The 24,594-nt window shown below is 52.4% G+C and overlaps 1 protein-coding gene across 1 annotated transcript; it reads right to left on the bottom strand.

Annotated features, from left to right (window-relative positions):
- Positions 1-1,312: 1,312 nt before the first annotated feature.
- EIF4EBP1 (eukaryotic translation initiation factor 4E binding protein 1) lies at positions 1,313-22,076 on the bottom strand. Its single transcript, XM_068531949.1, has 3 exons — positions 21,840-22,076; positions 3,977-4,156; positions 1,313-1,763 (listed from the first exon to the last, which is right to left on the bottom strand). Exons 1-3 carry the CDS (start codon positions 21,982-21,984, stop codon positions 1,732-1,734), a joined length of 357 nt encoding a protein of 118 aa, XP_068388050.1. The 5' UTR covers positions 21,985-22,076; the 3' UTR covers positions 1,313-1,731.
- Positions 22,077-24,594: the final 2,518 nt, after the last annotated feature.

Genomic DNA, 24,594 nt, shown 5'->3' with positions numbered 1-24,594 from the left:
AGGTAGGACCAAGAAGGGGAATGGACTTGTGATCATGTAGACTTGTGAGCAAGGCCTCTGGTTGGATGTCAGAAGGGGAGAGAGGGAGACACTTCTAGGGGAAAGCTGAGGGATCGGGAAGACGGGGCTAGTCTCTAGTCTGATCCTGGTTGGGGCTTTAGCTGTTGCCTTTGCTCTGGTGGTGGTTCCTCCACCGTCTTAGTCCCTAGCCACGGGAAAAGGAAGTGCTGCACGCCTGGAGTCCACATGTCCCCACGGCTGGGTCCTCCTGCACGCTGTCACCAGGCACAGGGATTCCAGCTGCCGTCACAGTCTTTGCCAGGAGAGGAGACTCCAACTCAGCTATAGAAGAAAACCAGGCAAGGGACTTGGCCACTAAGGCTTTCTGCTCCCCAAACGGCAGGTTGACAAGTGCTGAGTCCAGAGCTGGTGAGGTCCAGGTCAGCCATGCCCTCTTGGTCAAAGACCATCCACCCCTCAGCATACCCTGTGATGAGAAACACCTGCTGCTTCTCAGCAGGGACCTCTACCCGGCATTCAAGGCCCTTAGAAACCTGGCCCCCCTTTTTTGGTCATTTATAAGCCACCCCTACCCTCACAAATTGCCTGCTCTGGCCAAAGCGGGGAACTTGATGTCTTGCCCTTGTACAGCCTGGTTCCCCAAGACCACCTGCCCTTGGCAACATGGGCCCCTGCCTCCCCCCAGCCAGTCGTTCTCAGGACCCGGCTGTAGCATCACCTCCATGAAGCCTCCCCTTGCATGGACCACTCGCTGGTTACCAACTCTATACAACCTCTTTTATGCTACCTTTTCTCGTGGGCAAACCTTACATTTCAGTGAAATCCCCAAGAGAGCTTCTCACGTCCGTGGTCCCCTGGCAGCTCATACAAAGGGACACTTGACAGACACCAGGGGCACACGTGGATCAATATGTCGATGTCAGCGGGGGGTCAGGCTCTCCTTCCCTTCGATGCTTGCAGGGGAGGGCCCGCAGAGCTAAGGTGACTGAACCACTGGACACGTTTGGGGGGGGACACAGCCTAGAAAAGAGGTAGCACCTAGCACCGAAAAACAGGAGATGGAGAGTAGTACAGCTCCAACCCTGCCCCGATGACATGTGTCCTGGACCAGCGTGCGCTGTCACCTTCCCGAGCTGGACGGTGAGGCCAGCACGTGTTCTACTCACCCCACGGGATCCGTGTGCCAGTCAAGTGAGATACTGTGTAGAAAGTGCTTGACAAGCATGGCACACACAGGAGTTGGCATTAGCTATCCACATGGAGTTGAAAAGAGCTCAGACAGGGGGCCAACTCTTGTCCCTAGGGCGAAGGTGGCTTTTATTTCCTTTCTTGGGAAGGGAGGGGGAGGGGAGCTTTCCCACGCACCAACCTAAGGAAAGGGTGGGTGCGCCCCCTGGAGGAGGGGGCTGGGAGAGCCGGAGGACTCCTTCGTGTCCACTTGCTGGCCCTGGGCTACAGGGTGTGCGTGAGGTCACTGCCCTCGGGGTGACAGCTCCTGCAGGGCTGGAGGCACACGGAGGTATCTGCTGGTGTCCACGAAGGGGGAGGGGAAGCAGGTGCCCTGAGTGAGGAAGCAGCGGGCTGGGCTGACGGCTCCACACCCGACGCCTGCCCAGGATGGTAACTTTCATAAGGCCTGGCTGGTGTGACTCTTCTCCCGAGACGGGCCTCTGGGGCCCAGCGGCATTGCGCACTCCGACGGCTGGCCCTTTAAATGTCCATCTCAAATTGTGACTCTTCACCTGGGGAGAGAAGGGACAGAGGGCCAGGTGAGCCATGGGCATGTGGTAGCGCTGACATTCTAGAGGCCAAGAAGAGGCGTGGTTTCCCATTCTGCTGTTCCCACAAGGAGAGCAGGGCCAGGTTTGTGCTTCCAAGGAGAATGGAGGGAGAGCAGGAATTCCTGGAAACACACGTCCAGCTGTGTTCCCTCCCCCAATCCCAAATGAGGCACAGAGATCACGTCTCCCCACAGGAGAGGTGACAGCCCTGAATTTTGTATAATTTGTATTATCTTGAATAAGAGTGAATGGCTCCTTGTGATTTGAAATAAATACAACTTCCCAAATATTTCTTAAACATAAATCCTTTCTGAGCACATGTCCCAGCTTCTGGTTTAGAAAGTGGTACCCTAACCTACTAGGCATACATCCGATTCCCCACAGAATAGCCTGACCCTGTGATACAGAAGTTATTTGGGTAATTCAGCCACTCACTGTCCTTGTCCAACTCTTACCATTAAAATTTTCAAGTAATTCATGCTGCGGCAGCTTGTTTTCTTTTTTCTTTTTTTAAAAATTAATTAATTAATTACTTTATTTGGCTGTGCGTGGTCTTAGTTGCAGCCCTCGGGATCTTCGTTGCCGTGTGAGGGATCTTTTAGTTGCGGCTTGCGGGATCTAGTTCCCTGACCAGGGATTGAACCCGGGACCCCTGCACTGGGAGCGTGGAGTCTTAACCACTGGGCCGCCAGGGAATTCCCTTGTTTTCCTTTTTAATGGAACTGCCTCCTTCACAATCTCCTGGCCAATGCTGCTCCAAGGTTCCACAGGGCAGGATGCCTGCTGTGAGCCCCACAGGGGAACAACTACCCTCGTCTACCCACAAATATGTGGGTCCAAGGGCAGGAGCCTTGGCGTCTCACAGCCAGTAAGCAAAATGGAAAATCATGTCCCCCTCCTCCACTACACCCCATCCCAACAGTCATGCAGACCACTAGGCTGTTACTGTGGGGTCAGAGCTGTTGGCCTGGGGCACTGCTGGGCTAACCCGCGTTTGTTATGGGCCAGAGCAGTTCTAGAAACTGGGAGGGAAGAGGGTGTGCAAGTGCGGGCGATGGACAGCTTTCAGGTAGTGGTGACGCAACCATTTCAGGTGTTGACAACCTCCATCCTCAACTACCAGTCTTTGGTTTAAGCGGGGGACCGACCACGTGACTCTATCCCTCCTTCTCTCCAGCCTGTAACAGAGGGCAGGGAACTGCGCTGCCTGGGGCCGTCCTTCCTACTGCGCTCTCTGTGCCCGACTCCACCTCCCTTCCCTCCACAGCTCTCCAAGTCCGAAGGCAAGGCAACTGGGGCCCGTCTTGGGAGGTGGGGTTCCCGAGTTAATAATGAACCACATCCTGCAGGCGATGGGTTCTGGGGAGATGGGTTCTCTGCTGCTGTCAGCAGAGCCAGCCCAGCCTGAGGTCCCAGCTGCTTCCTGTCTGGGCTTGGTGTACCGCCTCTGGGTGAAGGGCCGGCGGCCTCCAGGCTGACTCAGGTTGTCTGCGAGTGCTTATGCTGCGTCCTCCACGTAGCGGGAGCGCTCAGATGCTCCGGCCCGCCGGTCCCGATGCCACAAAGAGGGCATCCACACACCTCTGCCGGGGTGGCTGCTCTGATCGCTTGGCAGGGGGTGTGGGGAACGGACACCAGGAAGGACCCAGCTACCCCATGTGGAACCTGCAGAAACAACTGGTTGCACTGTTTCTACCGTCTCCAGAATCCGCTACGGACACCCTAACAGAAGGCAGCCCGGATGCCTTTCTGATCCCACAGACATGTAATTTCCTCGAGGGCGAGGACTGTGGCTTTGATAAGTCACCTCCTGCCCACAAATACCGTGGGTGGGTTCCGAGTATCACAGACACACGGAAACGCTTCAGGGACGATTACACAAAGGTTATCAAAGCGCTGATCAAAGTGGCTGCGTGATCCCCTGGCGTTTCAAGCACGCTCCCCACTAATGAGATTATCTGAGGCCAAATCGCCTTTCCTCCGGTTCCTGGGCCCCTTTCCCGGGGAAAGTTGGTTCCGATGAAAGTTCTACACTCCAGTCCCTACGCGCACCCTCTGGACTCTGGGCTGTTCCACGCAGGGGCATCGTTCCCCTCCCTGGAACTCCCCCTGAGCGGATGGGACCACACGCATTCCCTTCCCCAGGGAGAGCCTGGCCGAGCCCGGCCACTCACCGCCCGCCGGCTTGTCCTCTGGGCTGCTGCTCAGGTGGTCCTGGCCGGCTTCTGGAGGGGGCTCACCACCCACAGGGCTAGTGACCCCGGGAATGGTGGGCAGGTCCCGCGGGGGCGTTTTGGTCACAGGTGAGTTCCGACACTCCATTAGGAACTTCCGGTCGTAGATGATCCTGGTACCTGGCAGGGGGCGGGGACATTGATAAAGCCATGGCGGACCCCCCGGCTCCCCCACAGCCTGCTGTTTTCCCCCATGTCTTTGAGGTGCGGCTGCAGCACAGGTGGCAGGTTTTCCTGCAAAAGCCCGGACGGAGGAGTGAGGTTTACTCATGCCTGGCTGCAGCCCAGGACCCTGATGCCACCAAACTGCCCCGGCTCCCCGTCCCGCGGGCGATCCTCTGGCCACCTGACCGCATCCTTCCTCCCCTGAGCTTGCTGCTCAAAGCCCACCAACTCACTCCCCGACTCTGTGCTCGGTGTCGCCACTCACGACAATCACATCCGACAGCGGAGAAAGTGCGTTTTTTATGCATTTTTCAATTCTGTCCTTACAGCACCCTCGTGGGATATCCAGAATATTTAACTCCATTTTACAGAGGGGCAAAGAGAAAAATCAAGTGATCCCCCCAACCAGTAAAAAATGAGAACGCTTCCTGCCTGGACTCAAGCCCTCCCGCCCCACGCCTCTCTTTACTCAGCCCATCTCCCCTGAGACACCCCCGCCCCCAGCATCCTTTACCTATCCGCTCCAATGCGTCCCTGCACTTCAGCGCTTCTACACAGGAGACAGGGTGACTCTCCTTTCTCAAGTGTCACCCTAGGGTGAGGGGCCATGCCTTATGATTCACTATCCTTAAAGCACCCAGGACCCCTCCTATGAGGGCAGCTGCCTGGGACACTCCTTAAAAAGGGAGTGTTTTCTCAAGCAGAGGACCCAGGAGCCTGGTGGGAGGCCACCTGATTCCTGAAACAAGAGAGAAGGCTGAGAAGGTTACTCCCGTTGGGCCCTTGTTTAATCCTGATTATCTCGGAAGCACCAGCGTGGTCCTAGTAACATAACACCTCCCGAACATTTGCTGATGGCTCCCTTCTCAACGTGGAGCAGGCCCCAGGCTCCTAGCCATCACCAGGCAGAGGAATTTAAAACTGTCTTGTTGTCATTATGTTTCTTTTTATAGCTACCCTCTATTTACGGCAAGGGAGTCTGGTTTTTCCATATGCAGTTGTGATATCAAGCTTCCTTTTAATATATACAATAGGATATAATTGAATATGGTTAATAGTACATGTTATATATTACATGATATATGTAAGAATAAAAACTAAATTTAAAAGAGAAGGTGATATAAAGGGAAATATTAAATATATGTACAAGTAGAATGCGAAGTATGATAAAGACCGCAGATGAGGGACTTCCCTGGTGGTGCAGTGGTTAAGAATCCGCCTGCCAATGCAGGGGACATGGGTTCGAGCCCTGGTCCGGGAAGATCCCACATGCCGTGGAGCAACTAAGCCTGTGTGCCACAGCTACTGAGCCTGCGCTCTAGAGCCCGCGAGCCACAACTACTGGGCCCGTGTGCCACAACTACTGAAGCCCTTGTGCCTAGAGCCCGTGCTCCGCAACAGGAGAAGCCACCGCAGTGAGAAGCCCGCGCACTGCAATGAAGGGTAGCCCCCGCTCGCTACAACTAGAGAAAAGCCTGCGTGCAGCAACGAAAACCCAATGCAGCCTAAATAAATAAATAAATAAATAAATAAATAAAAAGACTGCAGATGAGGGAGAGGGATAAGTTAGGAGTTTGGGATTAACATATACATACTACTATATATAAAATAGATAACCAACAAGGGCCTACTGTATAGCACAGGGAACTATATTCAATATCTTGTAATAACCTGTAATGGAAGAGAATCTGAAAAAGAATAGATTTATATATATATATATGTATTGTATAACTGAATCACTGGGCTGTACACTCGAAACTCACACAACACTGTAAATCAACTATATTCCAATGAAAAAATAAATGAAGACTGCAGATGGACGGTGAATGGCCCCAGTTTAGAAACCAGGATGCAAGGACTTCAGGAACGCCCTTCCTTATCAATAGCCCTGAAATACGTCCCTCACTTAATGGCTCTGCTGAGCAACATTCCAACAGCTGAGATTCATTTCTCGATGTTGAGCACTGCCTCTCTGTTATCCCTTGGAGCCAGGAGAGGGACCGGTTTGCATCTGAGCTCTGATGTGAGTTAGTAAGACTGCGCTCCAGTGCTGAGGACGACCCGGGCTGCTGGAGAGCAGAGGATGGTGAGAGACACCCAAGCTGAACTTTGCCTCCTTGCTGAGTTGGCCCAGTCGGACTCGGGCCTGTCTAGGCGGCCGCCCTGTCTTGCTCTCCTCTTCTGAGAGGCAGTATTGCTGAGGTTGACGGCCCTGCTCCTCATCACCAGCAGGACAAAAGTTCAGAGCTCACGTTTCCCAGGGGGAGGCGTGGAGAGCAAAGCACACAGAACGGGGCTGTACGTTAGGCTCTGCTATCAACCAGCCGGGGGGCCCTGTGCGCCTCACCCTCTGTGCCTGCCCCCGGCCCCCCGCCGTTCGGGCCTCCCCTGTACCATGAAGGGCTGTGTGCCTATGAGCCCAGTGGGCTACAAATGGAGAACAACGGAGCCCTCTCCTTGAGGGAGGACGTCCTGGCTTCAGAGATGGGACCATTTTTCTGTTTCTTAGTTCTCACGGCCTGGCACTTTACTGCACAGCATGTGGAACTTCCCTGACCAGGGATCGAACCCGCGCCCCCTGCGGTGGAAGGGTGGAATCTTAACCACTGGACCACCAGGGAAGTCCATCATTTCTTTCTTTATTTTTATTGAAGTATAGTTGATTTACAATAGTGTGTTAGTTTCTGATGTACAGCAAAGTGATTCAGTTACATATATATATATACACACATACACATATATTTAGATATATATATATATTCTTTTCATATTCTTTTCCTTTATGGTTTATCACAGGATATTGAATACAGTTCCTTGTGCTATACAGTAGGACCTTTTAAATCTATTTTATGTATAAGAGTTTATATCTGCTAATCCCAAACTCCTTAACACCACCTTGGCTTTTTTTGTTGGTTTGTTCACCACAGAGTAGGGAACTGACCCCATCGGAGTTGAACCTAAGAGCTGGAGATTCAATCGTCTCAAAAAAGAACTTGGAGGTCAGCAGCTTCTGGGGAGGTTCTTTAAAGGTCACTAGCCCTCAGCAATTTTTTAAACAAGTGTGGTAAAATAGAAACAACATAAAACTGACCATCTGAACTAATTTTAAAATGTACAGTTGAGTAGTGTAAGTACATCCTTATGGCTGTACAACCCATCTCCAGCACTGTTTTCGTCCTGCCAAACTGAAACTCTATCCAGGAAACAACTGCCCCTCCCCCAGCCCCTGGCAATCACCACTCCACTTTCTGTCTCTCTGAGCTGGACTGCTCTAGATGCCTCATATAAGTGGAATCATACGGTATTTGTCTTTTTGCAACTGGCTCGTTTCACTTAGCATAATGTCCTCAAGGTTCATCTACATGGCTGGACCCCATGTGGGAATTTCCTTCCATTTAAGGTTGAATAATATTCAACTGTATGGCTATACCAATTTTGTTTATCCACAGACATTCAGGTTGCATCTACCTTTTGGTTATTGTGAATAATGCTACTAGGAACATGGGTGCGCAAGTATTTTTTTTTTTAATAAATTTATTTATTTATTTATATTTATTTATGGCTGTGTTGGGTCTTCGTTTCTGTGCAAGGGCTTTCTCTAGTTGCGGCAAGCGGGGGCCACTCTTCATCGCGGTGCGCGGGCCTCTCACTATCGCGGCCTCTCTTGTTGCGGAGCACAGGCTCCGGACGCGCAGGCTCAGTAGCTGTGGCTCACGGGCTCAGTTGCTCCGCGGCATGTGAGATCCTCCCAGACCAGGGCCCGAACCCGTGTCCCCTGCATTGGCAGGCAGATTCTCAACCACTGCGCCACCAGGGAAGCCCTGCAAATATCTTGAGACCTTCCTTTCAATTCTTCAGGGTACATACTCAGAAGTAGCCCCCAGCATTTGAAAAGCCAGTAATTACGCTTAAAAGAGAAAAAGAAATAAACAATGTGCCCTTTATCCTATGGCTAGTGCACTTATTTAAAAATAAAAATCCTCATTTCAGCTAATAAAATCTATAATCTAAATGCCAGCAGAGGTGGCACCCAAGACAGCCACCAACAGAGTAATTCAGCCAGGGAGGGAGGCTGTAGGAGGGGAAACAGGGCGTTCAGAAAGTCAGCTGACAAGGCATGGAGCCTGGGAGGGGAGGAGACCACAAAGCCACCACTGACTAATTTGGGGCTGGTGAAGGATAGGAGCTGGAGATGAAGCTGCTGTGGCTTTTTAACCCTTTCTTCTTCCAACCCTTCACGGGATCCACCATCACACAGCTTCAGTGAACAGTGATCTTCTGGAAATTCCCTGCGCCTCCCACAGAGGACGCAAACTTTACAAAGCACACACAGTCCCATACTGTCAAAAATAGGAAGCCTTAGCTGACAAGGCTGCCGCGGTCTCCCGGAACTGGGGACGTGGCCTGCATACGGGGACAGGAAGTGGGAGCCAGCAGGGGATGCCACGGTCCCCGCGAGGCTGAGCAGCAGTGGCTGGAGGTGCTGGTCAAGTGTGACCCTCTGGCGCATGGGGGTGTCACACCAGCCGGTCCCCACGTGACACTCTTCAGCTGAGGGCCTACTTCCTCTCCGTGTAAGGGAAAACGACCCACCTCCACTAGGTTTCTACAGACAAAAGCTTTTGAGGATCTAGGCAGCTTCCAGCTGGTAGAGCCAAGACGGTGTTCCCTGCTGCTTCTCTCACAAGTCGTGCAAAACACCAAGAACAAGTCGAAGCACATGCTCCCACCTGGATGCAAAAGGGGTTCCAACTGTTCTCCAAATCACGATATATGAGGACAGAAAGTGCATGGAGGAGTGGTTCTAACAGAGGGAGGGAAAGGGTGACCACTAAATGCAGGAAGGTGGCACTGGAGGTTACAACAGGAAGCGAGTGGGGTCAGAACCTAGGAAGGTTCAGGAATTAGAGGCATCAAGGAAAATGGAGATGGGGGCTGAGAACAGGGAGAGGTGCCACACATTCCTCACCCAGGAGGAGGGGACACAGGGAAAATAAGTAAAGCTGACCTCCTGAACGGTGGCCTCAAACCCCCAGCCCTGCCCTGCTTCAGAATCAAGAGTAAAGATACAGATCTGTAGAAACGGATTTGGGGAGGTGGGTATCCCAAATGCAAAAAACCAACTAGCCACTAGATTGAGTCCACCAGTCTCCACAACTCACAAGGGGCTTCCGGTCAGCTCTTAAGCACCTCACTCTTAAATATAAACAGTCAAATGTCTCCATGCATTTCTGAAAAAAGCTCACAACATTTAATGAGAGATTCAAATAAACCAACAGGGACTTCCCTGGTGGTGCAGTGGTTAAGAATCCGCCTGCCAACGCAGGGGACATGGGTTCAAGCCCTGGTCTGGGAAGATCCCACATGCCGAGGAGCAACTAAGCCCATGCGCCACAACTACTGAGCCTGTGCTGTAGAGCCCGTGAGCCACAACTACTGAGCTTGCGTGCCACAACTACTGAAGCCCGCTGCCTAGAGCCCATGCTCCACAACAAGAGAACCCACTGCAACAAGAAGCCTGCGCACCACAATGAAGAGTAGCCCCTGCTCGACACAACTAGAGAAAGCCTGCGCACAGCAACAAAGACCCAACGCAGCCAAAATAAATAAATAAATTAATTAATTAATTAATTAATTAATTAAAAAAAAAAAAAAAAAAAAAGAATCTGCCTGCCAATGCAGGGGACAAAGTTTCGAGCCCTGGTCCGGGAAGATCGCACATGCCACGGAGCAACTAAGCCCATGTGCCACAACTACTGAGCCTGCACTCTAGAGCCCATGAGCTACAACTACTGAGCCTGCGCTCTAGAGCCCACAAGCTACAACTACTGCGCCTGCGCTCTAGAGCCCACGAGCTACAACTACTGAGCCTGCGCTCTAGAGCCCACGAGCTACAACTACTGAGCCTGTGCTCTAGAGCCTGCGAGCCACAACTATGAAGCCCACACGCCGCAACTACTGAAACCCACGTGCTCTAGGGCCCGTGCTCCGCTACAAGAGAAGCCACTGCAATGACAAGCCTGTGCACCTCGACGAAGAGTAGCCCCTGCTCACCACAACTAGAGAAAGCCTGCATGTAGCAATGAAGACCCATCGCAGCCAAAAACAAAACAAAACAAATCAAAACCAACAGGAGGAAACAGATAAGAAAGAGAGCAGAAGACAAAAAGATAACCAATTAGAGATAGTACCAAAATCCTGGATAATAGGAAGTCAAGAAAGAGAGAAAAGAAAAACTGATCAAAAGAATTTACTTAAATAGAAAAAAAGAAAAGAGACTTTTCCTGAATGAAGAGATGAGTCTTTTTTCTTTTCTTTTTTTTTAAATCAGTTTACTGTTTTTATTTATTTAATTTGTATTTATTTATTTTTTGGCTGCATTGGGTCTTCGTTGCTGTGTGTGGGCTTTCTCTAGTTGCGGTGAGTGGCGGCTACTCTTCGCTGAGGTGTGCGGGCTTCTCACTGTGGTGGCTTCTCTTGTTGCGGAGCAAGGACTCTAGGTGCGCCGACTTCAGCAGTTGTGGCACGCGGGCTCAGTAGTTGTGGCTCGCGGGCTCTACAGCACAGGCTCAGTAGTTGTGGTGCACGGGCTTAGTTGCTCCGCGGTATGTGGGACCTTCCTGGGCCAGGGCCAGAACCCATGTCCCATGCCTTGGCAGGCTATTCTTAACCACTGCGCCACCAGGGAAGTCCCTGTCTACTTTTTTTAAAATAAATTTATTTATTTATTTGTTTATCTATCTATCTACTTATTTTTGGCTGCATTGGGTCTTCGTTGCTGCGTGCAGGCTTTCTCTAGTTGCAGCGAGCAGGGGCTACTCTTCCTTGCAGTGTGCAGGTTTCTCATTGTGGTGGCTTCTTGTTGCGGAGCACGGGCTCTGAGCGCGCGGGCTTCAGTAGTTGTGGCACGTGGGCTCAATAGTTCTGGTGCACGGGCTTAGTCGCTCTGCAGCATGTGGAATCTTCCGGGACCAGGGTTCGAACATGTGCCCCCTGCATTGGCAGGCGGATTCTTAACCACTGAGCCACCAGGGAAGTCCTATAACTTTATATATATACAACTTTGATTTTTTTTTAAAAACTAAGGGACAGGTTAAATAAGTTATGGATCAGACAATACAATGCTGTGCAGGTACTATTTGGAATAAGAAAAGTGTACACTGTCCACAGTATTTCATGAAAAAGTCACAGAACTGTATTTTGTGTTTGGTTATCTCTGGGGGTGAGATAAGGATTAAGGCAAAGAAAACATCTTTTACACTGAACTTTTTTTTTTTTAATACAAAACTGTAATAAGGATATAGGGATATTAAGCAAACAAATAAATAAGGATATAAGGTCAGAATCTCCTTTCCTAGTAAGTCAAGTTAAAACTGCCGTGGCTGGAACAAGATAGCCTCCCCACCCCATGAAAGCCCAGGGGGGCTCTCTGCTGGGCTGGGGAAGGAGTGGTAAGCTCACTCCTCCAGCACCTCCTGGCCATGTGCACCAGCCCCGTCCACGCTAGACTGTAACTCCAGAACTGTATTCAAGGATCAGAAGTGTTAACACTCACCCACAAAATTGCCAGTCTTTGCTCAATCCCATGTCCTGAGAGTAGGTGTGCTGGGTCGGTCATGTATTCACTAACTGAACCCCTTTGTTTGTTTTTTGGCCGCGCCATGGGGCTGGCGGGGATCTTAGTTCCCCGACCAGGGATCAAACCTGTGCCCCCTGCAGTGGAAGTGCTGAGTCCTAACCACTGGACTGCCTGGGAAGTCCCTCACTGAACCCCTTTGGACCACAGCAGGCCAGGTGTGAGGGATGTAAGGGACCGTTAGATATAGGAACAGCTCCCTGATCTCAGACACACACTTAGTCGGAGGAGAAAGACCTGGAAACAAACGATTACTGTCAAGTGTGTGGAGTCTAAAAACGGAGGCGTAGGTGGGGATCACAGAGGGACAGGGAGAGACCTACCCTGTGTGTACCGCTGGCGACAGAGAATCCAAGCCCCCTGACCCTAAACCCCTGAGCCAGAGAAGCATCCAAATCACCCCAGTTCTGCACTGCCCCAAACTGGGGAGTGGTCCGTGGGTGACTCAGATGGGAGGTACTGGAGGTGCAGAACAGGGGAATCCAGAACCTGCCACCCTGCAGGGCTGGCGGGGAGAAGAGAGGTGGACCACCCCCATCCCCATCACGCTTCCAACCATTTGTGTAGCTGAGATCCTGTTGGGTGCTGGGGGAGACTTCAAGGTTGGGTCTCGAACTACATGTAGAGAATAACTGAGGCTGCCTTCTAACTGAAAGCCCATTCAAATGCATCGCCGTAAGTCCAGCGGGCTGCCGGAGTTCCCAGCTACGGAGAGAAAGGGTGGGAACACTGGAGTAGGGGTTGGTGGGAGAATACAGTGCTGCTCTTCCTGCAGCCTAGTGGTCAGAGACCCAGCTCTCCCACTTGCTGGCTCTACCCACTCTGGGCGTTATTGCTCCATGTCTCCGTGCCTCGATTTCTTCCTCTGTAGAATGGGGATGATGGTGACGACGACAGTGCAACTTTACAGGGTCACTGCGTGGGGCAGCACAGTGGCTGACACAAAGTAAGCCCTAAACAAACAAACCCTAGCTATTACCACGGCCAGTGTGGCTTCAGGTGACATACTTTACCCTTTATTCAGTCCTATCCACGCCGGGGATCAGTTATATGGGGGCCAAAACAAAGAAACAAACAAAAAACTGGGACAAATCAGAGGGGAGGCAAGCAACCCTGTGAAGAGACTTGTGGGGAAAGGGCAGGGGTGGAGATGGGGGAGGGTAAGGGCGTCCTCCATCCTTTTTTGGTCCACAGAAACACGCTTCAAGAACCACCACAAGGCGACTTCCCTGGGGGCGCAGTGGGTAAGACTCGGCGCTCCCAACGCAGGCGGCTGGGGTTCGATCCCTGGTCAGGGAACTAGATCCCACCCGCATGCCGCAACTAAGAGTTCGCAAGCCGCAACTAAGGAGCCCACCTGCCGCAACTAAGGAGCCCACGGGCCGCAACTAAGGAGGCCGACTGCCACAGCTAAGGAGCCCGCCTGCCATAACTAAGACCCGGCACAACCAAATAAATAAATAAATAATTTAACTTAAAAACAAAAACAAAAACAAAAAAACACCACAAGGGGACTTCCCTGGTGGTCCAGTGGTTAAGACTCTGCGCTTCCACTGCAGAGGGAGTGGGTTGGATCCCCGATGGGGGAACTAAGATCCCACATGCTGTACAGTGTGGCCAAAAAATTAAAAAGAACCATGGCATGTTTGATAACTGGTGTCATCTGGGACTTTAAACTCCAGATGTGCACCAAATGCAAGAATGGCATTTTTTCTCCAGGCAGGTTTCGGGGTGAGGACAGCTTGTTTGAACATATAAAGCAAGGCAGACCTTCCCTAGGGTCTGGTTTCCGCGCCTGTAAACAAGGGCTTGTTCTGGGCTCATTCAAACTATTTTTAAAGCACCAACCCGGTGCCAGGATTTAGAAGTAATCTCTCAGGTCTGTTCCAGCTCTGACACCAACCATTTATTTTTAGGATCTCCTTGTGGGCAGGTGCTTTTCAAGTGTAACTAGCCTGGGGCCGGGGACGCAGCAGTTCTGGGCTCAAACCGGGGTGCGCCACACACCAGCCCTCACCTCCCAGTCCCAGCTTCATTCCACACAGCTCGGTGCCAACGAGACCCGCGCCTCGCAGGAGTGGCCTGAAGATCACATCACCACGTGAGCCCTGCCTGCCTGTGGGCAGGGCGGCGGCGCTCAGAGCCTGACCTGCTAGGTCTCCCGTGGCCCCCTCGACCCCCAGGAGGGAGACACATTGTCCTCGACTCGCAGACAGGAAACTGAGGCTCAGAAAGGCCGGCCCCTCGCAGCCATCCCCAGGCAGACCCAGCCCGTGTCGCCTCCGACCCTAAACACCAGCCTCTGTTTATAACGAGCAGGGCAGCGGGGCCACCGCACCTCAGCCAGCACCGGCCACGGGGGAAGTCGCAGGGGTCTCCAGACTTCTGCCTCCTTTCCCGCCCGTTTGGCCAGAACAGGATGTTCCCTGGGAGGGAGTTCTCCTAGATTCCTTCCTCATCCCCCGCCCCCGCTGCGGTCCCGCCCTCCCCTCGGGGCCAAGCGGCGTCTGGATACGGCTCCTGTAAGTTGAGACGCTGGTCCCTCGCTCTCCCCGGGCCTGCCTGGCAGGAGCGCTCCTCCCCAGGACGTGAGGCCCGACAAGAGTACAAGCGCGTTAATTCCTAGAACTGCTGTTCCCCTTCCAGGGGCGGGAGATCATTTCACAACACGGTCAGGCGGAGGGCGGCCGCCTGTGCTCGGACGCGGGCCAGCCGCCCGGGAGCCACGCACTCGGATGAGCTTACAGCCGGCTCACCGGCGGTGCCCCTACGACCGGTGCCCCGACGACCGGGAGGCACAGCCGCGGCCGCGCGGGCCCGCACGGCTCTCCCTCCCCGCCCTTGCCTGGGCGGCTGTTCTTGATGGGCAGTCTGTTGGGCAAGCAGAGCCGACCGGTCCGGGAGAGAATCTTGGTAGAGAAGCAGAAGAGGACGCTGCCTCCAAGACTGCCCTTCACGTCTGGCCCCGCCAGCTCTGCAGAGAGAACCCAGATGCCCACGTTCTCGGGGGCCAAGGGGTCTTATGAAGGTCCTGGAGTAACAAAGGTGCCACCAGAGAGTGGCAAAGGGCCCTCCTCCCTTCAGGCCCCATGAGGGAATAGGCCGGTTGATTCGAAAATTAAGCAGAAGGGACAAGGCTTTTACAGGGACGTTCAGAACAAAATAGCTGAACGAATTCTTCTAGGGCCGGCCCAGCTCCTCCCCGTTCCCTGTGCACCTGGCAGAGCCAGGTAAGGCTGCCTCCGAAACTCACTACCAACAGGGGAGTGCCCGTCTGAAATGCCCCACCCCTGTTGTTGCTGGAAAAGGGAGGGGCCCTGTTTTTTTGAATGGCACCCCCCAAATTCACATGCAGAAGCCCCAACCCCTAGTACCTCAGTGTAACCCTAATTGGAGAGAAGGTCTTTTAAACAGGCCATTATGTTAAAATGAGGCCATTGGGTAGGGGCCCTTAAACAACATGCTGGTGTCCTTGTAAGAGGAGAGAGAGATTGCACAGAGGAAGGACGACCACCAGGTGCAGAGGCAGCAAGAGGGCTGCGGTCTGCAATCCAAGGACAGGGCCTCAGGAGAAACCAAGCCTGCCGGCACTTTGATCTTGGACTCCCAGCTTCCAGACCAAGGAGAAAATAAACTCCTGTTGTTTAAACTACCTAGTCTGTGGATTTTGTTACGGGAGCCCTAGCAAATTAATATAGTCCCACTTTCCCCTTTCGTTCACAAGAGCAGAAGAGAGAAGCCCACTTATACACACCCACTCTTTAAGGCAAGAGACCCAGTTCTTCACCTCCACACCGTGTGCCTCACCGGGCGTGTGCTGAGTGTGAACCCACCTGCACCCCCGGTGGTCTCCCCTCCCACCCACCTCTGGACTGCTGGGCTCAGACACCTGACATCACCGTCTTGCCAGTATTCCAGAAAATCAAGGATGTTCAAATGCGAGTGCTGAGCAGGGCTGGGCAAGCACGGGCTCCTCTGAAGGGTGTACCCAAAGCCCGGCTGCTTGAAGGGGAAAGAGGTAGGCTGGGCGGCAGTTAGTAAGAGAAGGCATGACAGCAAGTGAATGTATGGCCCAGTGGCCTGGCACCATGGCCATCTGTATTGTTTGCTTTCTGGAGCTGGACAGAAGGGCTTGAAAATGGGGCATGGGATCTATGACTCAATATTTTCAGGAAGGTGTCCTCTGTTCTTAAACCAACGGTCAATTCACAGGCTTGTGATTCCTGTCTGCTTCAACACTTGGCCCTGGCTCTGCTGGCCACAGAGCAGGACGGGCAGTTAAGTCTCCTTAAAGGACTGTTCTTTGAGGCTTGGCCCGTGTGGAACATCGTCTAAAAGCGTGGTCTACATAAATCCTCCGATCCATGTTTGCATATGCGGCTTCCCTCATTCAGAGGAGTTATTTTCCCCTCTCTTTGAATCTGGGCTAGCCCGCAGCTTGCCTTGACTGACAGAATACCATGTCTGTGACATTATGTGACTTCTGAGCCTAGGCCTTAAGAGGCCTTGCAAACTGCCATGTAAATAAGCTCACATTCTGAATGATGTGAGACCACGAGGACAGAAAGAGAGCCCAACCTTCCAGCTGTCCCCAGCAATGCCCAGACAGGTGGCTAAGGCCATCTTGGACCTTCTAGCCCAGGGCAATCCAGCTGCCAACTGTATGCAGCCAGATGAGTAGCTCAGGCAAGATGATCAAAAAATGCCCAACTGGGCCAAAGAATGAAGAGAAATAACGGATTGTTGTTGTTGTTGAAGTTACTAAGTTTGGGGATGGCTTGTTATACAGCAGTAGCTAACTGATACGGCCATTCTCATCAAGACAAGTATCTCTGGGTCTAGTATCTGAGCTCTCCCCGTGAACCTTCATGGGCATAAGCAATGGGTTACAAGGCCCATGTCTTGAGCATCCAAATGCCATGGACACATGTCACCTATTTCCACCTAGTCAGCAATACTGGCTGCAAACAAGTAAATAAAGAGCAGCAATCCTAGTGTCTAAGGCCTTGGTCCCAATACCGACTTGCTCAGTATAAAAAGTCACTTCCTTCCACTTTCTGCTCCATAATGATTGGGAATAATACTGGGATAAGTGGGAAAGTTCAGAGAAAGTTAGTTTCTGCCTCTGGGACTTTCCAAGATAAATAACTATACCTGTAACTGAAAGGACAGAAAAGAAAATTCTAAATATTCTTAGTAAGCCAGCTCAGACCCAGGCCTGGTGGTAGAGACACTAGGTTACCCTGAGAATGCTTTCATTGCAGGAGTCTTTTCAACCCTTCACCTTCTAGACATCACATGTAGCTGGTGGCACTGCAAAATAAGCCGTCTCTGAAAGAACTTCCTATCTAACCTAGGGAACAAACACGTAAACAAATACACATGATTCACTGTTATGAATCATAAAGGAGGAAGAACACTGGCATGGATCTCAGTAAGATGAGAAAGTGACAGATTTTTCCTTTGTTTGTTTGAACACACAAGGATCTATGCACACAAATGAATACCTTTTGTCTGTTCCACCTTAAGAAGCAATCCTTTTTTCAGTAATGCTGCCCTTTCCTAATTCCTCTTCCAGGAATGACATCAAATATCGACCCGACAAGCAAACGCCTCACTACTTTATACCAAGAGAACAATATGGTACCATCCTGCTGGCCCTTTCACCAAATTTGGTAATGAAGGACTTCTTTGCTCTTTCAGGAAAAAACAAAAAAACTCCTTTTTCAAATAATGAGGCCCTGCCACCTTTGAGGAAAAAACTACGTAAGCTTCTGAAGGCAATTCAAATCCAACAGCTGTGTCTGCATTGTTAGAATGTAAGGCCTACCAGGCCGACTACGTGGAGCGGGCAGTTCTCACTTAGTATCATACAGGTTCTCGGGGGTGGCGTGGGGTGTCTGTCTAATTGCTTCAGTCTATAGATAAAACTCTGATGCTTATAATTCTATTTCAGGTGTGACTTCATCTTTCTAACTTGCAACGCAAGCCCTCGAGGTCACACCGTCTTCCCATGCCATAAAGGCCTTAAGAACAGGGAGGCCATGGGCACTGGAGGGAGTCTGGGATGCTCTACACCAGGGTCCTCGTCAAAGTCTTTAATGAGGCACATAGTGTGGAATGTTCCAAACGCTTTAAAAGGAAGCTCAGGTCAGTGTAAAAAGAGGCCCATTATAGTTCCCTCCTTGCCTTAATGTCAAGTTCTTTTAACCTGTAATAAAGAGACAATGTGGACTTCCCTGGTGGCGCAGTGGTTAAGAATCCGCCTGCTAATGCAGGGAACATGGGTTCGATCCCTGATCCAGGAAGATCCCACATGCCGCGGAGCAACTAAGCCCGTGCGCCACAACTACTGAGCCTGCGCTCTAGAGCCCGTGAGCCACAACTACTGAGCCCACGTGCCACAACTACTGAAGCCCGCGTGCCTAGAGCCCGTGCTCCGCAACAAAAGAAGCCACCGCAATGAGAAGCCCGCACACCGCAACGAAGAGTAGCCCCTGCTCACCGCAACGAAGAGTAGCCCCTGCTCGCCGCAACTAGAGAAAGCCTGCGCGCAGCAACGAAGACCCAACGCAGCCAAAAATAAATAAATAAAATAAATAAATTTATAAAAAAAAAAAAGAGACAATGTGGCTAAGGCCTGGGGACACTGGCTGTATCCCGGCTTCAGTGCCCACTCCACCTCCCCGTCTTCCCGGCACAGTCTGTTCCATGGCCAGACCTGGGAGCTGCCCCAAGGTAAGCTTCCTGGGCACAGACTTTGTTTGTCTAACCAAATAGGGTGCCAGTAACACCTGTAGTCGTACCTGCGTACCTCTGATTAACCTTATCCAGGTCCAGGGCTTAGGTATGACTACCACCCAAGCGACAACCCCTATAGCTTTGGGTCAAACATCCAATAAGGAACTGGGAACGTAGAGGTTGGTGGGGGAAGGGTGGATGAAGGTATCTGACCCACTCAATAGTTCTGCTGGTTTATGGTGTTACTGGAGATTTTTAAGACTTCACAGATATAGAGAACAGACTTGTTGCTAAGGGAAAGGGGTGGTGGGGAAGGGAAGGATTGGGAGTTTGGGATTAGCAGATGCAAACTATTCTAATATATATAGGGTAGATAAACAACAAGGTCCTACTGTATAGCACAGGGAACTATATTCAATATGCTGTGATAAACCCTAATGGAGGAACTTCCCTGGTGGTCCAGTGAATAGGACTCTGTGCCTCCAAGGCAGGGGGCACAGGTTTGATCCCTGGTCAGGGAACTAAGGTCCCTCATGCAGCAGAGCGCGGCCAAAAAAAAAAAAAAAAAAAAAAAAAAAAACCCTAATGGAAAAGAATATGAAAAGGAATATATATGTATAACTGAATCACTTTGCTGTACAGCAGAAATTAACACATTGTAAATCAACTATACTTCAATATAATTTAAAAAAAAAACAACCCACAAGACTCCACAGACTCAAATATTCATCTGTGACACTCCCTGATGTAAATTTCTCTTAAGTTCTCTAGATACCTAACTTCAGATCAGTGGCTCAGCCTGGGTTGGGTTAATGACCATGGAAAGCAAAGTGAGTCATAGGAATGGAGATGGCTCAGATCATCTGCTCTCATTCTGCCCCAGGGACAAACACTGCAGTGCAAGTTTGCAGTGCAAACTCTTCCCAGCAAGAGTGACCAGCAGACACTTTACTCCAGTAGCTCCTGACACCTGCCACCCAGGAAGACTCTGTCAAAAGCCTGGCTCTCCAGACCCTGGTTTAAAGATGGATGCCAAACCCAACCTCAAGAGAAGTTTACCTGGGTAGAAGAAGCATCACTTTTGGTCAGACCGCAGAGGTCTGAAACGGTGAGGGCCGTCGCATTCCACCAATTCCTGGGTACTCAGAGTGTGGTACTTACACCAATCACTGGGAGCTAGGTAGAAATGCAGAATCTTAGGCCCTACCGCCAACCTACAGGATCAGAATCTGCATTGAAATGAGGTCCCCAGGTAATTCGTATGCACATCGAAGACTGAGAAACAGCACTCCAGACTGAAGCAGAAAGGGGCCAGGAATGACCTCTTCTCATTAGGTCAAGCTCCTCTGCCCTGGGCAAAGGGGCGGCAAAGGGTTGGGGTGAAGTGGGCTTTGGAGGAAGACTCCACGACTTGGCTGAGGCAGAGGCCAGCCTGGATCCTCCAGGTTATGGACTGTGAGCTGTGCCTCCCCGGCTGGACACCCCAGACAAGAAAGACCTAGCTTTAAGCTCCGGGCACTGCTAGCTTCCTTCTTGTTGGCCCCAGAAACTAAGTTACACTCTGATGCCCCTTCTTCTCTCTCTCAACTGAAGACCTTCAAAAGGAGGAAGATTGGCTGAGGTCTGCCCCAAACCCCTATTTCCCAGTGCAAAGTGAGAAGTGGGAGTTCCCTATAAACAGCACCCCTGGCTATTGCTTCCAATCTGACCCACCCCATCTAGCAACAAAGCTGCAAAATAGGGCCACCTGAGCCTTCAGGCCTGCCTCAGTGCCCACCCTGAACAGATCAAGCACAGGTTCACACCCTCATTTGAAGGAGCCCCCAAATTGTCCAGAAAGGTCCCGGTAGACACATCATGACACAGAAAAAGCAGAACAGCATGGACTATGTAAGTTCCAGCATGGAAAGAGAATTTGAGTCAAAGAGTGGCAGGAGGGGTGGCTGGGAACTTTTCCTTGGATCATTTTTAATATATAAGGCAGCATTTCTCCCCTCTATGCTCGGCTGCTATTTCTTCTTCAATCTGTGAAGACGGTGTGACACTGCACAGTGGGCACGTATTTGGGGCCTCAGTGCCGCGTTCCATAGAATAAGGCGGCACCGTTGTACAAGAACGTCTAAGATCGCTAACAGCTCTAACGTTGTATGTTTTGGATCAAACAGCTCCGGGCCTCGGATCTGGCTGTGCTCGCTGGTGGCGGGACAGCTGCCCGAGAAAATAAGCATGTGGCCCTGACGCTGGCAGGCGACGAGGCTGCAGCCCGGCCCGCGCGCGTCCGCCCCCACCCGTGGGTCTCAGCGGAGCGCCAGAATCTGTGGCGTTTTTCGAGTAGTTTGGGAAGGAGCGGTGGAAGAGGGTGTAAGGGGAGGGGAGAAGGGCAGAAGCGGGTGAGAACAGCGCGAGGACGGGAGGGAAGTGGTGAGCACGAGGGTTTCATCATGCAAACGCGTGGGCAGGTTTCATCAGCGCCCGTGCGCCGGGACTCCGGGGCTGGGAGGGAATGCCAGGCTCCCGAGGACAGCCCAAGGCGGGCCCCCACCCGCGCCAGCTCAGCTTCCTCTTCCTCATCCATTCTCAGGGAGCTCACACGGTTCCCTCCCTTCCCCCCGGACAGAAGAACGTGTTTTTCTGCACAGCGCTGCCCGCGGCCCCAGGTCCCTTCGCTGAGAACCACACGCGTAATAGGGCGATCTGCCACCCGTGTCGCCGAGGCACTGCTGGAGCAGGCGAGCACCCTCAGCCCAAAGCTGGGGGTGCCTCGGGAAGGAAAAAGGGCTCTGCAAGAGTCAGTGACGGCAACAACCTATCCCATAAAAACCCCAGGCCCGGCCTCTTCTTGGTTCGTGGGTCACCCTGACCCCACCCCATTCCGCCTCAGAACTGCCCCCAGCACCCAGAAGGGGCAGCACACCTTGGCATGTGGCAGTCCTGGAAGCGTGCGTTTGTTTGGGTGAGAGGACTCAGCTGTCTGTCCCAGAAAGAAGGAAACTAATGTGGTGGCATTTGCAGCCGCGGCTCTGGAGTTCGCACCCAGAGGGCGGGCGATGGAAGGCGGCCCCCCGCGCGCTCCCTGTGGCCACCTCCGTGACCCTCACCGCCTCCCTGACGCCCCGTATCCGCTCTTCCCAGTCGCCGCGCCCCGGAGCCCGGTTGCCACGTCCAGCTGGCGGTTCCCGAGCCCTCCAGCTCTGCCCAGTCCGTTCTCCACACCGCCCGCACCCGGAGCGGGAGCGCGGCGACCCCCGAGCCCGTGCCTACCTCCCGGGGTGGTGCTGAAGAGCGTGCCGCCGGGGGTGCTGCTGTAGTCCCCGGGAGGCAGGTGCACGCCGTCGCCGAGGACCACCCGGCGAGTGGCGGGGATGGCCCGGCTTGGGGTCTGGCTGCAGCTGCTGCCGCTGGACATGGTCTCCCGCGCGCTCCGCCCGCAGCCGGAGCGTGGCCCTCGCACCCCTCTGGCCTTGCTCAGCCTCGCTCGGGCCCGTCCCGCCCGAGACCGCCCCTTCCGCCTCTCGGGGTGACGCCCCCTGGGATTTGTAGTCCTGCCGCGCCGCCGCCACGCCCACCTCCCCCGGGCCGAGGGCTCTGCGGTTCCTCCCCCGCGCTCGGTCGGAGGCCTGTTACCCACCCGCTCCTGCGCGCCGAAGCCTGCGCCCCGCCCCTGTTCCTTTCGGGTACCTCGCGGCCACGCCCCTATTCCTTTCGGGTCCCCAGTGGCCACGCCCCTGTTCCTTTCGGATCCCCCCGCTGACACGCCCCTATGCCTTTCGGGTCCCCCGCTGACACGCCGGCAGGGACGGGTCGGGTGGGGTTGGTGGTCGGGAAGCTTGCCTAGGTTAATGCCTTGCTGGGTCGGGGGCGCGTCTCAGGCTGTGCGGGGATCCTAGCCCATCCGGCCCCCTGTGGGAAGGCTAGTTTCAATACTGGGACATCAGGCCTGAAGGTCCCCTCACCCCTCCCTGTTTCGTGCTCTAGTTCCTCAGATGAGAAAGTGGGGATTGGTTGGTTGGTCATTCATCGGTTTATTGAACATTCGTGATATGGCAGGCGTGGAAGAAAGCGCCAAGAATGCACATTCCTTGCCCTGGAGGCTGTGGGAGAAGGACGTGGGGACAAACCACCCAGCTGGGTGACGACGAGGGGTAAACCTGGAGCGAGGTGGGGCTTCGAGAGATTGGACCTCGGTGGGGCGGACGTGTGGGGAGGGGTAAGAGTCGGTCAGAGAAGGTGCCTTACACCCTTGAGTTGGGTCCGTCTCCCCCGACGCTGCCTGACGTTTAGTAGGTGCTTCTTGAATGAACGAAGGAAGGAACGAATCCTCAAGGAGATCCCCAAGTGGAGGACAGAAAAGCCTGTGGTGGCCACCTGTTGGAAGGGAAGAGGAGAGAGAAAAGTTTAAAAGGGAAATTAGGGCCGGATTGTGAAGGGTCTTCTATTACGCATTTCTTTTTTTTTTTTAATAAATTTATTTATTATTTTTGGCTGCGTTGGGTCTTGGTTGCTGCGCGTGGACTTTCTCTAGTTGCGGCTGGCGGGGACTACTCTTCATTGCGGTGCGCGGGCTTCTCATTGCGGTGGCTTCTCTTGTTGCAGAGCACGGGTTCTAGGCACACGGGCTTCAGTAGTTGTGGCGCGTGGGCTCAGTAGTTGTGGCTCGCGGGCTCTAGAGCGCAGGCTCAGTAGTTGTGGTGCCCGGGCTTACTTGCTCCGCGGCATGTGGGATCTTCCCGGACCAGGGCTCAAACCCGTGTCCCCTGCATTAGCAGGCAGATTCTTAACCACTGCGCCACCAGGGAAGCCCGTGGAGGGTCTTTTAAATCATGACAGGGGTGCAGACCTTGTCCTCCAAGAGCAGGAGATATCAGAGATCTTTTAAGCTGGGGAGAGACACGATGATCTTTTTATAATGGACTACAGGAGGGTGAGGCCTGAGGTAGGAAGACTGGTTGGGTTTGGTCACTCCTGAGCTAAACCCTAGGCCTGTGCTGTCCAGCATGGTAGCCAGTGGCCACAAGTGCCCACTGAGCACTTGGAGTGTGGTTAGTCCACAATCACAAATACACACTGGATTTCAAAGACTTAGTATGAAAAAAATAGTGTAATATATCTCAATAATTTGTTTTGTACTAATTACATGATGAAATAATATTTTGAATATATCAGGCTAAGTAAAATCTATTATTAAAATTAATTTCACCTGCTTTTTATTTTTTTTGATGGGACTAGAAGAAATATATATTTATATATACACACACACACACACATACATATATGGCTCATAATATGTTTCTATTGGGTAGTGCTGCTCTAGAATGAGGTGGTGTGAAAGCAATACTAAAGATCTCAAAACTGCCCTCCCGGGCTTCCCTGGTGGCGCAGTGGTTGAGAATCTGCCTGCCAATGCAGGGGACATGGGTTCGAGCCCTGGTCCGGGAAGATCCGACTAGGCCCATGAGCCACAATTGCTGAGCCTGCGCCTCTGGAGCCTGTGCTCCGCGACAAAAGAGGCCACGACAGTGAGAGGCCCGCACACTGCGATGAAGAGTGGCCCCCACTTGCCGCAACTGGAGAAAGCCCTCACACAGAAACGAAGACCCAACGCAGCCATAAATAAATAAATAAATAAATAAATAAAATTAAAAGAAAAAAAAAACTGTCCTCCCAGAAAACTATGGAATCATCAAATGTTAGCTCTGGCCAGGTATTTTATAGGTCATCCAGGACAATAGTTATCTCCATCTTATTAAAAAACAAAACAAACCAACAAACCAACAAAAAACGGAGGCCCAGAGAGGAACGGGGGGGTTTGCTTGAGATCACACAGCTGTGAAATGCCTGAGGCGGGACTAGGACCCGGTCTTGCCTCCCTTCCAGGCCAGCCCTGCTCTTACCACACAAGAAAACAAAGTGGCCCGTCCGCCCCCCCTTGGGTGGGACTGTTTTGAAAAGGTTTGTTTTGTTCCTTATCAGACCTGCATGTTTGGCTAGAGCAGAGTTTCTAGGGAAGGGGCCTGCT

Source organism: Eschrichtius robustus, chromosome 21 (assembly GCF_028021215.1).
Source record: "Eschrichtius robustus isolate mEscRob2 chromosome 21, mEscRob2.pri, whole genome shotgun sequence".
Classification (NCBI taxonomy): domain Eukaryota; kingdom Metazoa; phylum Chordata; class Mammalia; order Artiodactyla; family Eschrichtiidae; genus Eschrichtius; species Eschrichtius robustus.
This window is presented reverse-complemented; position numbering and strand designations above follow the sequence as displayed.

What these genes read in the sequence shown, in the direction of transcription:
- EIF4EBP1 (XM_068531949.1), bottom strand. Translation starts at nt 21,984, where the DNA reads ATGTCCAGCGGCAGCAGCTGCAGCCAGACCCCAAGCCGGGCCATCCCC. An exon ending in CTTCAGCACCACCCCGGGAG is followed by an intron (nt 4,157 to 21,839) that starts GTAGGCACGGGC and finishes GCCCCCTGCCAG; the next exon opens with GTACCAGGATCATCTACGAC. An exon ending in AGAGGACAAGCCGGCGGGCG is followed by an intron (nt 1,764 to 3,976) that starts GTGAGTGGCCGG and finishes TTCTCTCCCCAG; the next exon opens with GTGAAGAGTCACAATTTGAG.